Source organism: Stegostoma tigrinum, chromosome 4 (genome assembly GCF_030684315.1).
Source record: "Stegostoma tigrinum isolate sSteTig4 chromosome 4, sSteTig4.hap1, whole genome shotgun sequence".
Classification (NCBI taxonomy): Eukaryota; Metazoa; Chordata; class Chondrichthyes; order Orectolobiformes; family Stegostomatidae; genus Stegostoma; species Stegostoma tigrinum.
In genome coordinates, this window is record NC_081357.1 from 35,025,605 (window position 1) to 35,040,842 (window position 15,238).

Sequence of the window (15,238 nt, forward strand, 5' to 3'; positions counted from 1 at the left end):
TATCAGTCAAAGATAAACAACTCAAGAGGCCATTGCTACGAAGTTAGGCAGAGCAATTGTGAGGTGGAAGGCAGCAAGCTAAAATATGGCTCCTTTAAGAGATTTGCTTTATTTGTACTTAGAATTTTTAAAAAATGCACGTCTGTGGGCGGCAGCTGAAGTTGCCAGTGTAGAGAGCCTGAAATAGTGAAACACATGTATCAAAAAGCAAAAAAAAAGCCTTACAGGTGGTAGGCAAAACAGCAGTCTTGTTTTGATGTTGTGACAATGAGTTTGAATTTGGCCAATCATTTTAAACAAAGCACCTAGAAACAACCAATTGAATTAAATCTGATGGCGTTGACAACTAGAAACCAATCATTTTATAAAAATGTGATTATGTCATTTACCGGTATATAAGAGAAGGGGCATTTAGAAAAATGAGAGAATTAACTGCCATCTGCCAGAGTTAGTACCATTATGCTGTCAGAGAAAGCCCATCTAATTAATTGAAGGCACCATAGTATTTTAGCTCAAAGTCTTTACAGGAGAATTAATGGAAGAAAGGTGTTTTTGAAGATGACAAAAATATTCCAGAAGACAGTTTGTGTGAACTTGGCGAGATTAAGTCATAATTTCTTGCTTCTCATTAATTAGGTTTATATTAGTGTGACTTGTCTTTATTTAAACAGTATCCCAGTAGAATTTAGGTCAGTTAAGGAGCAGTTAGTAGTCGAAGGGGGAATTGTTAGTTTGTTAGTAGCTTAGTTAATTTGTTCGGTTAAATAAATTGTTTCTTGCTACTTGTAAAGAGGAGATGAGGGATTTCCTTTCTTTTAACCACTCTTTCTTTTAACAGATTATGAGGGGAAAGGTGAACGTTTCTGGATGTTTTGGGGGTAATCATTAAAAGGGAACCTCTAATCCTGTCATAGCAGATTGGGGCTTGTGTTTTAGTTTAATTATTAGAGCTTTTTGGCCATTCCCTATTGTAATGCCATCCTATACTTTAAAAGATATGTGAATGACATCATTACTGCTTCATAGCAAGTGACCACGGTGCACACGTCTCAGACTTCACCTTGCCTCAGAGGTATTTGATGGATGACATGTTATGAGATGTATACTGTTTAAGAGTTATGTTAGTTCAGGCACTTATGTAAATAGCAAACACTTGGAATGTGTCATGTGCATTTCAGAAGACAGGAAACACAGTGGGTGAAAACAGTTAGAATTTATCATTAACAATAGCACTTTTAAAAAAAAGTTGCAGGCACTTTACATCAATGGTGTTACCTGATAAATTGAACTTTTAAAAAGATTTTTTGCTTTTTAAAAAAATTCATTCATGGGATGAGGGTGTCACTGGCCAGGCCAGCGTTTATTGCCCATCCCTAATTGCCTCGAGGACAGTTGAGAGTCAACCACATTGCTGTAGGCCAGACCAGGTAAGGATGGCAGTTTCCTTCTGTGAAGGATATTAGTGAACCAGATGGGTTTTCCCGACAATTGACAATGGATTCATGGTCCTCATTAAGCTTTTAATTCCATATTTTGTTTTTATTGAATTCAAATTTCACCACCTGCCATGGCAGGATTCAAACCCCAGTTCCCAGAACATTATCTGGGTCTCTGGATTAACAGTCTAGTGATAATTCCACTCGGCCACCGCCTTCCCTAGAATAAATCAGAAATCACTGCTAACCTAACAGTCACATGTTTATCAGGATGGTAGATGATGAACTAGATGAATTTCAGTTTTCTATTTGTTAATTCTCATGTTCATAAGCAAATTGCAAACAGGAGGAAATGAAATTAAGAAAAGCATGATATTTGGCAGTGCATTATTTTAAATCATCACTGCAGGAACATTCATTGGAGAATTTCTCCTTTTTTAAATGTTGAAACTCTGCATTGAACACATCATCAATCAAAAAGAAACTTTGATCCCAGAATTGCCCCTTGTTACTGGCCACATGGGTATTTTCCCTGATAGTGGAAAATATTGAATAAAGTTATTTACACAATGGTGGCTTCACGGAGTCCCTGCACTTACACAAACACAATAAAAAGAAGAAAAATAAATAAAACCTTGATTCTGAATAAACACAGGCACTAGTATGGTTAAAGTGTGCCTTTGCTTTTGTCTGATTCTGCATCAACCAGAATTTTGACATTCAACCACATACCTAGATCTACACCACCTCATTGAATATATAATGTTAGCATTTAAGACTATGGAGAGACTGCAAGTGACATTGCTGTGTTAAGTGATCCAGTTAGAGGTTCAGTGTAGGAAGCAAGAGGTTTTTAGTTTAGTTTAATTTAGAAAGGCATCATGTGTTGGTGCTGCCTTGATAGTCCAAAGGGCCTGTTCCTGTGCCTTACTGTTCTTTGTTCTTTAGGTCTGGCAGTGTCTATGCTGAGTTAACATTTCATAACAGTTCTGAATCATTGCTGCTTCAAATTCATCACTATTGTGTACCATATTTGTATTCATACTGCCCATAAAATTAAACTGTGGAATGACATCACATTAATAACTAACATTTGTTTGAAAATCCTGATAGTTTTGCAGATGCAATAACCTTTTTAAAATAGACTTTTACAGTTCAAGGTGTCTTTGCACTCTGACTTCCACTGTTTTCAGGTGACTGAATTATAACAGCTCTGAAGATTAATCTGCATTGGCCTATAGGGAGAAAGTGTAGGTGTGGAACAAAGCAGAAAGCCGGCACAGGCAAAAATCGGTAGAATGACCTTCTTCTGCACTTTCTATTCTACTCATTAAAATTTATAAATATAGTTATAAGTTAATTATTACAGAAACTGTAAGATTGACTTTTATTATACATTGATTCATAGTATATCCATAGCACTCTGATAAAATGAAAAAAAAGCAAATTAAAAATGCTTGAATCAAATTCATATAAAAAGTTTAATCGAACAGCAGTTTTTAAACTAAGAAGACTAATCAAACAAAATGAGGAGCAAGCTGTGGCAAACATGTTTCTCCCAAACAACTTATCATTTGTGCACAAAGAACAGACTTTTTATGATCAAGCAGCACCATAGCTCAGCTTCATAGACTGCATGCATGAATACAAATTCCAGTAAGGCATTCCATAAGTGCCATTCCATAACAATAATTTTATAGCATTACAATTGCCTAGTAAACGTTGAGATAGTTTGTCTTGTGGAACTAGGACCAGGAATAACAACCCCTTGTCTCTGCAGTTCACGGAGAACATCCAATATCGAGTCCAGCTCTGTTCTGAAATTTTCCAGTTCTTGATTTTTAAACTGTGCTAACTTCTTCCATTTCTCGATCTCTTGAATTTGTTCTGCATCAGCATTATGCCGTGCTTGCTGAATTAACTATTAGCAAATTAAAGAACAAAAAGATTAAATTAAACCTTAACAATTTACAATGAAAATTGAATGCAAAAGACGACTTAAAAGAAATCAATGCTATCTAGCAAAATAAAATTAGCTAGAAGGCAAGAAGTAAGGGCTATAAAGATTAAAGATTATCAACTGTGTGATTACTTTCCTGTATTGGCTCAGTGCACAAAGGATTGTTCGATCATGACATCTGTGCAATGGTGAGCTTAGAAACTAAAAGTGCACTTTTACAATTCAGCAGCAGTTCCACTCATCATAAAGATCCCCCTAGGACTATCAGATTGTCATTTAATGACAGATGCAGTAATTTTTGACAGCATATTCTTGAATTAAGTATTCTGTCTTTTGCAGGAAGTACAGACATCGGGGCAAAAGTGAGGTGATTCGTACACATGGATGAACCTTGTTCTTCAATCTCGTAAAAGAAGAGAGCTGACAGAAGAATGAAGGCTGATACCCTTGCTCCTCAGGCCAGCCATCACTGCAGCCAGCTTTCCTAATAGGCGCTAATGCACTCATCTGCATCTTCATCTAATGGGGAAGCAACACAGACTCAAGACAGTTGACCAAAAAAGTGATTTTCCACTAATTATGACTTTAAGCATAAGTGGATGGCTTTAAAATCATAATAAATCCTGGATTCATATAAATATATTGTTCACTGGACAGAATCACATTTAAATTAGTTCAGATCCAGTCTTTTTCAAAGTGCATTTTTCCACTGATTCTGGAGGAGAGATCATACTGGCTAGAAGAAAAAGCCTGGAGTTATATGGTGTCTTCCACATCCTCAGGCATTTAACAGGCAATTAGTTATTTATCAAGTCTGATGGAGGTATCTGTTTGATAACAGGGATTTTTTTTTGTTGGGGATGTAGTAAATCTGCAATCACAACTGGGTAACTGGTGGAGTGCAACTCACCTCATCATTGTGCTGCTACAGAACACAGTAGTGGGCTGAAGGGTTGGAGAGAGAGGAGTGGCAGGCTTAGCAGCAATTTATTTCCTCTCAGTTATATGCTGCTTTCTACCTTCTTTGGTGTAATTGTCTCCATAATGCTGGATAATTGAAGTTTCATTTATGAAAAGCACTGCATTTATTTTTAGCCACAAAAAGTGTTATACTGAAAGATGTACAAGATTTTAGAATGGTTGGACACACTGTTGTGATGGAGGACTTCAGCTGAAGAATGTTTGAAAAGGTTAGGTCTGATCTCAGAATCAGAATTTAAGGTATGACCTAAAAATGTTTTTTCCAACTAAACAACAATTTTGATAAGAGCAGACAGAGAAAAAAAACTATCACTTGGTAACAAACAGCATAGATTTTCACTTTGAAAAGCACTGAAATCTGGAACGCTCTTACTTTTAAACGGAATATTAATTAAGATATTTGGAAGTTGAGGAATTTACAGAATGAGAACAAAATGGTTTGTGCTCTTTCACGTAAACCTGCACAGGCACATTGGACTGAATGGTCTCATTCCGTGCTGTAAGTTCCTGGGATATTTTATTTATTTTCTCTATAAATTATCCAGAAAAGCTCAAATTCATTAATTTCAAATCAAATTATTTTTGATGCTTAATTTTGTTGTTAATACCTCAAAGCTATCCTTTCCAAATTTTCTGTTAAATGATCATGTGATATAGATTATACTTTGGTATGTTAACTTGGGAAAATTACTCCATTTATGGTGCACTTTTCCCTTATATATACAGGGTTTTCTCATGGGGTACATAATTCTCTGAATGAATTTTCAAGTTTCAAGTTTCAGATAAAAAAGTAAGAAGTGTTTTGCATTGTTCACACTTGATCGAATTCAATAGATTATTATTTAAACATTTTTATGTGGTTTTAATGAATGATACTACTTTCGTTATCTGGAAAACCTACTTAGTATCTCATTTCACGTGTTTGTTTTTGGATGCTGCGAAGTCTTCCCTTGCAGGGAAACCTAGAAATAGGGGGATACAGTTGCAAAATCAGAGGTTTCCTAATTCAAAAAAAGGTGAACAACAGGAAGTTGTAAATTATTGAAATCCTCTACCTAGAGAGAGACTGGGTCATTGAATATATTCAAGACTGAGTTAGACAGATTTTTGATTGATGAAGGATTGAATTTTTTGGGGATCGCATTCAGAGAAGTGGAGTAAAGCTACAATTACATTAGCCATGATCTTATTAAATGATGGAGCATGCTGCAGGAGCCAGTTGGCCTAATCTTCTTACTTTTAAGGTTTTGCAACACTTTAAGAATTGGTTATATAGTACCTGTTGGAATTCTTGCTCTCTCTGAGCATACTTGAACTCCATCTTCTGAATTTTCCTTTCCAGAGCCAAGAAATGCCTCATTTCTGGGCTGTGATTCTCTTTTGCTTCTCTCAATTCTTCTAGAAGATTGGCCATCTGGGAAATGACGTTGAAGTAAATATAGGTTGCTATTTATTTTTACCAAAATAAACAATGTATAATTCTGCCAACAAAAATGCTTCCCTAGGAAATTAACTAATCATCATGTAGGCAAATATGACAAGTATTTTTGTGCAGTATCAATAGATTCTTCATCACCTTTAGTTTTATTGATGAGTAAGGAGTCAAATTTAGTCAAATGCAGAATGCTGTATGATTTTTTTAAAAATGGCTATCATTATGACAGAGTTCAACGTAGAACCTGAAAGGGAGAAATATGGGACAGTCGCTGAGGGCAGGATCTTCTTGTTGTTGGGATAAGTACAAAATGGGGAGAGAGAGAAAAGCAGAGAGAATATTGCAATCCTGTTAGGTGCTGAAAGCCCTCCTCCAGATCTTTCAGCAATCAGACATCTAATTGGTTGCTGATGGGCTTTCAACCGAGGTCAGGATGAAATCCCACAAATCAGTCACCAGTAGCTCTAGCATTTAGCAGACCTAGGAGGCAGCTGCTGACTGCTGCCAGGATGAGAAACAATCCAGAAAACATGAGAGTTTTGGTTGGGAAGTGGGGAAGTGAAGGGGGTGCAGGCATGGAGGCAGGGATTGGGGAAAAAGAGCCACATGATAGGTGTTGTTGTGGGCGGTGTGGGGGGGGGGGGGGCGACGAGACTGTGTGTCCTGGTTATGGTTACTGCTGTTAGCAGCAAGTAGAGGGTTGGTTCTCAATGCTTACATCTATTTTCCATGTCTCCATGTTCATGCCATATTGATTTGTGAACATTGAGGGACTTTGCCCTGCTACAACTGACAGCACGCCTGCACTAGTTTATTAATCTAATGAGCTCTCTCTTTCTCATTCTCCCTGGAATGGAAGTAACTACAGTCCAGTCAGGAATAGGCCTCAATTGGGAGCGGTGAAGAAGATCAAACTTGGGGCTTCCTGACCATAGATTAATTACAACAGACGCTGGAGGTGGGGGGGGGGGTTCACCCCACCTAATTAAGTTGCCTTTGTGACTCTAACAGCTACATGACTGTATGGTTTTACTCAGATTCCATATTTGGTGTCTGAGTTCAATGCCATGAGGCAGAGATTGTCCACAATGGACTGGGAAAATCTAATAGTGGATTAAAACAGAAGATCAGTGTAAGATAATAAAAAATAAACTTCAATGCAATTAAAATTTAGTTTATACTTGAGCAAGACTTAAAAATAAACAGATGACAATCTAAAAGAAAAGAAGCATAAATATGCAAAAAAGCACAAACTCTGGCAAATGGGAGAGATATAAAGGACTGCAAATGTGTCAGAATAGAAAGTAAGAATTACAAGAAAAGTATGAATACAAATTGTTTATAATTTTTATTCAGGTTGTTCTTTACATTGTGTTGCTCTTCACTGGAGTAGTGTAGGCAGCTCAGGATGGAGGAGGAAGAGTGAAAATGAATAGAGAAAGTTGTAAACAACCAGAAGCTTAGGAATGGAGGTACAATCAATGTGTTTTGCCCCCAGACTGTGGAGAAAGAAGACTGTATGTGTGACTGGATCTGGTGGCACACCACAGGGATCAGTGCTGGGTCCCTTATTGTTTCTGATAAATATATAATGAAATAGAAAGCAGGACATAACACCAGCGCTTCATCGGAGGCTCACTGACGATGTTACCTAGAATGGTGACGAAACATCTGAAAACTAACCTTTCAGATCAGCGAGCAAAGTCACATCCAGAACCTCAACCTGAGCTACAAATCTTCTCAAAACTCGCTAATATATATGAAGTGATATGGATGAGAATTTGGAGGTGTGGGGGGGAGCTGGATGATAGGTAAGTCTGTGGGTGACATGAAGACTGCTGGGGAGGTTAACAGTGAGGAAGAAGGTTTAAATTACAGGAAGACATAGTCACGTTTCTCAAGTGGACAGTTCAGTGGTTGGTCAAATTTGGCCCTGAAAAGGTGTAAACTGATGCAATTTAGAAGCAGTAACAGGACAAGAGAGTACTGAAACGGCAGGTGGGAAGCTTGACTCATTCAATCCTGCCGGGACTGGCTCCAGTATGTGGAAAAAAAGAACTATTTTTTTTAAGGCAAATGACATTGGGGCAGATGAAAAGCAATGAGTAATTAATAAACCCTTAATAAGATGCTGACCAACCATTTGGTATGTGTGATTAATGATGTGACCATGCAAAAGCACCTGCTAGGTGAAGCCCAACTGGACTTCAAACAGGCACTACAAGTGGCTTTATCACTGGAAAATAAGGGAAGTGGAGCAGATGAGTTGCAGGGCATTCCGACAGAAGTGGACAACCTCACCAGTCCGACTGAGCATGGGGAACACCACTTAAGTGAAAGCAATTGCATAGCCTGACTCAGGACATATTTTGAACAGAGGGACTCTCGGTCAGTCAAACCCCAAAACAAAGCCAAGCCTCGGCAAAATGGTTAATATTTTCCTCAGAATATGGGCCAGCAAGCCACTGTAGTTGCTGTGGACTCGAGACAGCAAAGAAGAGTTCCAGTTGGCCCAAATTGAGTCAGAGAACTCAGACCAGTATCCGGGACAGTGCACATGCTGGAAAGTCTATCTGCATCTGGTTTGGAATAATTAAATTGCTTAGCAACATCCGAATCAGAACCAGCCAAAATAAACATCTGGTAATTTTGTCATCTAGTTCTGAAGGAGGTTGATACTCGTGCGGCCATTTCAGTGACCATTGAACCAGTCTAACAAAATTTGCTCTGGATTCAAACCATTAAGTTTGTGCAAGACCTCAGCTATATTGAGTACCTATGCTGTGGAAGCTTAACAAATGAAGGGTACAACTTCAGTTCCAGTCTCTTACGAAAAACAGCTAGTTCAGTTACCATTGATGGTTGTAAAAGGTTCAGGCCCAAGCTGGTTGAGAAAGATTTACTGAGATTGGCTCAGTGTTTTTTGATCAGAAAATAGCTGCCCGAATGAAGTCCTAATTAAATACCTGGATGGTTTTCAGGAAGATCCAGGGACCAAAGAGCCAATGCCATCCTGCATATTGACCAGGAAGCAATTCCACAACGCTGCAAGAGTGACCCAGTGCCATTTGCATTACAGGCAAAAGTAGAGGCAGAAAACAGAAGGCTGGAAAGGGAAGGAATCAATCATCAAACAGTTTGCGGAATGGGCAGCACCAGTCACACTGATTGTGAAGCCTGATAGATCAGTTAAATTTTGCAGAAATTTTAAACAGTAAATCACTTTTGCACCTGGATACATACCCAATCCCTTGAATGGAGGATTTATACTCAAAGTTTGCAGGGGAGCTGTCCATCACAAAGCTGGACATGAGCCATGCATACTTGCAATTGTAATTAGAGGAGGAGTCCCAGAAGTGTGCTGCAATTAATATCCATAACGGTTTGTACCAATGTACAAGATTGCTATTTGGGGAACTATCAACTTGTGCAATTTTTCAGTGGATGATGGTGAATATTTTACAAAGTCTACCCCAAGTCACAATTTATTTGGGTGATATGCCAGTAAGAGGGAAGAGCAATAAGAAGCACTTAGAGAATTTGGAATATAGCCCTCAGATGTTTCTCCCTGGCAGGTGTATGCCTAATGAAGGGAAAAACGTGTGTTCCAGGCAGCTCAAGTGCCCTATATGGATTACAGACTCGACAAGATTCAAGTTACACCCATTGGAAGATAAAAGGAGGGCAATCAAAGATACCCAGCTCCCAGGTCTGTATCAGTGCTTAGGTCTTTCTTAGAACTGGTAAGCTATTATGGAAAGTTCATACATAACCTGGCCTCCATGCTGGCACCTTTGTATCAACTCTTAAAAAAGACAAGCCTTCGAAATGGTCACATAGCCAAGCCATAGCTTTCAGGGAAATGAAGAAACAGCTATCATCCTCTAAGGTGTTGGTACTCTATGATCTAAAGTGAGATCTGGTATTGACACACGATGCCTCACCATACAGCACTGGGGCAGTGCTAACTCATAGATGACCCAAGCGAGAGTAACGTCCAATAGCATATGCATCCAGGACTTTGGTTAATGCAGAAGGTTTGGTGGTCATATTTGGAGTCAGAGAGTTCCACTGATACTTTGTAACAATAATGGACCACAAACCCCTCTTAGGTCTACTTGAAGAGAACAAGGCAGTGCTGCCCACAGCTTCAGGTTAGAATTCAGCGGTGGCCTCTAATATTAGGTCCCTGTAATTAGAAGTTGGAATACCATCTGGGAGACCAAGTAGCAAGTATGGATGCACTCAGCCATGTCCCGCTGGCAAATACACCACAGGTGGTCTTGCCATTAGAAGAGTCTATAATGGCTTTAAATTTCCTGGACACACTTCTAGTCACAGCTGACAAAATCAGACTTTGGACACTGAAAGATCCAGTCCTGACAAAACTGAAACAGCTGGTGGTGATGGTTGAATCGAAAGGGCCATTACAACCAGAAGTGAAACCTTTCTGAGCCTGGCAAGAATAGATCACCATAGAAGATCGCATTTTATTATGGTGAGCAAGTGTGATTGTCCTGAGTAAAGGTCGCTGCCAGATACTGCCTGACCTCTGCTAGGATAATCCAGGGGTTTCCAAAATTAAGATGCTCGCAACAAGTTATGTCTGGTGGCCAGGATTTGTACGCAAACAGAGCCACATTAGTGGGACAGCACCCAGCCTGCCAACAAGGACTAAAATTACCGTTTGCAGCTGCCCCACATTCATGGGAATGGCCAGGTAAATCCTGGGCTTGGTTACACATTGACTATGCAGGTCATTTCATGGACTCTTTGTTCTTGTTTATGCAGACACCCATTCAAAGTGGTTGAACATGCAGAGAGTTCATTTGTCAAACATAGGGATGAAGATAAAAAAAAAACTGCATCCATCTTTTGTAATACACAGATTTCTGGAAGTGTAGTGACAGATAACGGGCTATTGTTTACCAGCAGGGATTTTGAGTATTTCCTGAAGTTGAATGGTATTCCACACACAGGGACAGCTTCATACCATTCTATCAACCAAAGGTGTGGCAGAATGAGCAGTCCAAACTTTGAATGCAGGCTTAAAGAAACAGCCTACAGTTTCACTTGATACAAAACTGTCCCAGTTCCTGTTTGATTACAGGATCATCTCGCACGCGATTACAGAGATAGCTCCAGCAGAGGTGCTAATGGGGAGAGAACAATGCACCAGGTTAAATCTGATCTTGCCAGAGCAGGGGGGAGGGCGAAATGTGTTCCATTTGCAAAGCGAAAAAGAGTTTGCTTTGGGAACAAAGTTTGGTGTAGGAATCACAAGAATGGCCCTGCTTGGGTTAAGAGGCATGGGTGACGTGAGAAAACAAAACTGAAAGAACTACAGATGCTGTAAATCAGGAACAAAAGCAAAATCACTGGAAAAGCTCAGCAGGTCTGGCAGCATCTGTGAAGAAATAAATCAGAGTTAATGTTTCGGATCCAGTGACCCTTCCTCACTGGGCCCGAAACATTAACTCTGATTTCTTTTCTTCACAGATGCTGCCAGACCTGCTGAGCTTTTCCAGCAACTTTGTTATGGTTGACATGAGGTCCGGTCCAATGAAGTATAAAGTTCAGGTTGGTGCGATGTTCAGAACAAACACGTGGACTTTGTGACAGCTGCAAATTCGCAAATGGTGCAGGACTAAAACGTGTCCAGCTTCTTGACAGCTCTTGCAACTGTTCTACAACACTTCGCTTTTCCCTCTCTGTCAAGGATTCAAGATACTTAAGAATGTGAAGATGCTCACAGCAGATGTTGCTGTCTCAACGCCTTTGTTAAGTGAAGAGAATGAATTTCTTTTGAGACGTTCTGGGTGCAAGAGGCCTGCTGTGTACAACATGCCGCCCATATCAGACGCACCATTTGCAGAATCTGACCCAGTGCTAAAACACCGCAGGACAGGCTACAAAAAAAAACAGGCGGCCTATGTCTTCATATCAGAGGGGGAGGGATGTAGTGACTGTAGCAACTTCTGTCAGGTGGACCCCACAGAATATGAGTTCCTGGATTGCTGTTGTTAATCTGGTCCAATCAGAGAGCCTTGGCTGACAGATAAGAACATGAGCGTCAGATATCCTGTTCACTCCGGGAGCTGGATCAGTGTTGAGGACTCCCTGTGTATAAATGAAGGGTGACTTGGTGACGGGGTACTGGCCTCTGCAGAGTTATTTCAGTGCTAATGCTGATAAAATATATGTGAAAGTAAAATGAACAATCCTCCAGGTGAACCAAAGGCAACACAAAGTAAAACATTTCCCAAATAATTTTAGAAACTGAAATACGTTGCCTCAAAGTGTGGGGCAGGCAGAGTCAATCATAACTTTCAAAAGCAAACTGGATAATTACTTGAAGATAAATTATTTACCTATTTTGCTGTTCTGCACTCCCCTTGTGGAGGCTGTGGTTGTGGTCACAGGCAATAGCCCCACACTGTAGTCTACCATGCCTTTTGATATTGTTCCACACTCCCCTCCAAACACCTCAAATTCCCCTGTCGCCAACATTATCCCCGCCTGTACATGTACCTCAATTTCCCTCACCCATTTTGGCAATGATCCCACAATGTCTCTACAAGCTCCTTTGCATCCCCTCAGAATAATCAACAGACAAAACCACCTTCCACCACCAGCCCCCCCCCACCACCAAGTACCATATTCACCTCTGACTGCCTTCAACAAGCACCCCATAAACATGATTGACCAAATCCACTATTCCTGTCTTTGCAACTCCCTGGCTGAGATACATGATTCCAATGACTGCTGTTATTGGCCACAGAGGACTGACCACTGCCTGCTCTCCACCCTGTAGTCAGACAAGATGCCCTGGCCTTGAGTGATCCAAGGAAATGACTAACTGTAGTACAATGCCTGGATTGCATGTAGTCTATGCCCATGTGTGACAATATGAGGGCTCAGTGACAGACTGCAGCATCCTCTTGACTGGACTGAGAACTAGCCCCCACCTGTTCCTGAAATGACACCTTGGTTGCAAAAATATGCAGTATTTCGGTGCGTTTGCTCTGTAGGCAGCTGGCACATCAATTAGGATTTTGACTGATGTTTTGGTGTAAATGCGACAGCCCCTGCTTTGTCCCAAACCACCCTGGACAGTGCCCTACAGAGAAGCAGCCTGTACATCTGCACAGGAACACATCAATTATGACAGTACTGATAGACTTTGGGTCTGACTGAAAGATTAATATGCTAAGAGGCATTGCCTGGCAGCCCAGGGATCCTGCGATCATGCAGGTAGGTGCTAAAAGAGTAAGTGAGCAGCCATGAGAAGTAACATGGTTCAATCCATGGGATGGCTGTCCGTCCCTGAACCCATTGTGTCTTTGCAGCAGCCTTTCAATATTAGTTGCTGCTTTGCCCTCTAATGCAAGTCTGTACTTCCTAAGCCACCTGCAAGTGAATTAGAAAGGTGCCATAATGGTCATGAGGGGATTGGCAAATGTTAGGTGCCAATGAGGGTAAGGGGTGTATGTGGCTAGTTGCGCCCTAAGATGCTCTTTGGTGCAAAGGAACATGGAGACACCTTGTAACCAACAGTGAGCTGAAGTTACAGGTACTGCTCTGACTTCCAAGTCAAGAATTTTTGATGTCTAGGCAGTTTGGCATATTTGTTAAGATAAACTTACCATTAATAAGAGCACTGCAGCATTGACAATAGGCTATAACCCACCTCAATTGGTAATGCCCTGCTGCTGAGTGAGAAATTTACCTTGTTGGTTGGCAAATGTACAAAAGATGGAGAGGGGTAGGCCTTGCCAGACTTCATGTCCAATTCTAACGCAAATTTTACCATAGACCATGCTATTTAGGCTGCAATCGGATTCCAACCAGTGTAAATTTACCACTGGCAGCACAGTGGCTCAGTGGTTAACACTGTTGCCTCACAGCACCAGGGACCCAGGTTTGAATCCACCCTCAGATGACTGTCTGTGTGGAGTTTGCATATTATCCCCGTGTCTGCGTGGGTTTTCTATGGGTGCTCCGACTTCTTCCTACAGTCCAAAGATGTGCAGGCTAGGTGGATTGGCCATACTAAATTGCCTGTTGTGTTCAGGGATGTGTAGATTAGGTGAGTTACAGGGGGATGGGTCTGGGGGGATGCTCTGAGGGTTGGTATGGACTAGTTGGGCCAAAGGGCCTGTTACCACACTGTAGGGATTCTATGTACAATGATACTTGGACTCAAGGGTTATATTATGAGGACAGTTACCACAAACTTTCTAAACTGCAGGGGTTACTTTAAGGGTGATGGGACTGATACGTTCAACGTATTAGAGGAATGGTTGGGACAGACTGTTTCTGCTGTCTGGGAGTCTAGGATAGAGGCCATGGTCTAAAAAAATTGGATCCAGATCTTTTAGTAGCAAAATTAGAAAACATTTTGACATGCAAGGACAACAGCAATTTGGAACTCTGTTTCACAATTGGCCAACTGATTAAATAGCAACAATTCATGAAAATCTGAGATCGACAGACGAAATGTACTGAGTATATGGGGTAAAATGCAGTTTAAAGATCACCTTGAGCGTCAGTTATGGCGTCAGTGAATGCCAGACAAGGCTGAAGGCGTAAAAAGACTACTCCTGTCCCCACATTCATTAGGATAGGAATGCTACTCAGCCTCTTAGTGTTAAATCAGTAGTGAAGACATTTTTCTGAGAAAGGAAAGCAAGCTTGCCATGGAGCAGCTAAGGTTAAACAACCTACAGTGGTTTCTGATTAAACATATGCAATTTATTGAAAAGTGAAATTCCTATTAACTTTGTAACACAGAACATGGTTAGCTATTTCCTCAGAGACTAACAATACTTAAGGGCAAGATTGAGCTAAATGTACACCGAAGAAATTCATGAACATTGTTGGGACAAAGAAGCTGTTTCTCTGACAATAGATTCTTAGTTAAATTTCTTATATTTTTAAAAAACATCAAAGTTGGCAGTTATTCCTTTACTATGTTTTTAAAAATGAAAGGCAACCAACAGCACCCATAAGAAATTCTCTATCCAGGTGCAAACAGAATTGAACTCTGCTAAAGCTTTATGAAATTCAGGGAATATGGGATTGCAATTGCTCAAATTCAGCTTTATTATCCACATTGAGGGCCAGGTGTGTTGTCCCTGCTTGTTGGTGAAAATTAATGAAATTTGTTATTTCACAGCCACTTTGTGGTGCAGTGGTAATATCCCGAACCTCCAAGCTAAGAGGCATGGGTTTAAGTCCCATCTATCCTATTTGTGTGTCCTAACATGTTCGAATAGGTTGATTAAAATGATGATATTAAATGAGGCTGACATATCATTTGAAGGCTGGTGGACTGGGCAAAAGTCAAATGCCAATTTCAGGGCCCACTTTGAGAATACATGCCAAGGCTGTGGCTCGGACTCTTGCGGTTCTCAGGTTCATGGA

General features: G+C 40.5%; 1 protein-coding gene across 7 annotated transcripts in view; it reads right to left on the reverse strand.

The window, feature by feature from the left end:
- Positions 1-2,898: 2,898 nt before the first annotated feature.
- cep162 (centrosomal protein 162) overlaps positions 2,899-15,238 on the reverse strand; it is a 113,748-nt gene continuing 101,408 nt past the window's right edge. For all 7 annotated transcript variants that reach the window (XM_048530866.2, XM_048530869.2, XM_048530868.2 and 4 more), the window contains 2 exons: positions 5,657-5,791; positions 2,899-3,357 (listed from right to left, as the gene is read on the reverse strand). In XM_048530866.2, the coding sequence (XP_048386823.1) occupies positions 3,139-3,357; positions 5,657-5,791 (354 nt within the window). In that variant the 3' untranslated portion in view covers positions 2,899-3,138. The remainder of the gene's footprint in view (positions 3,358-5,656; positions 5,792-15,238) is intronic.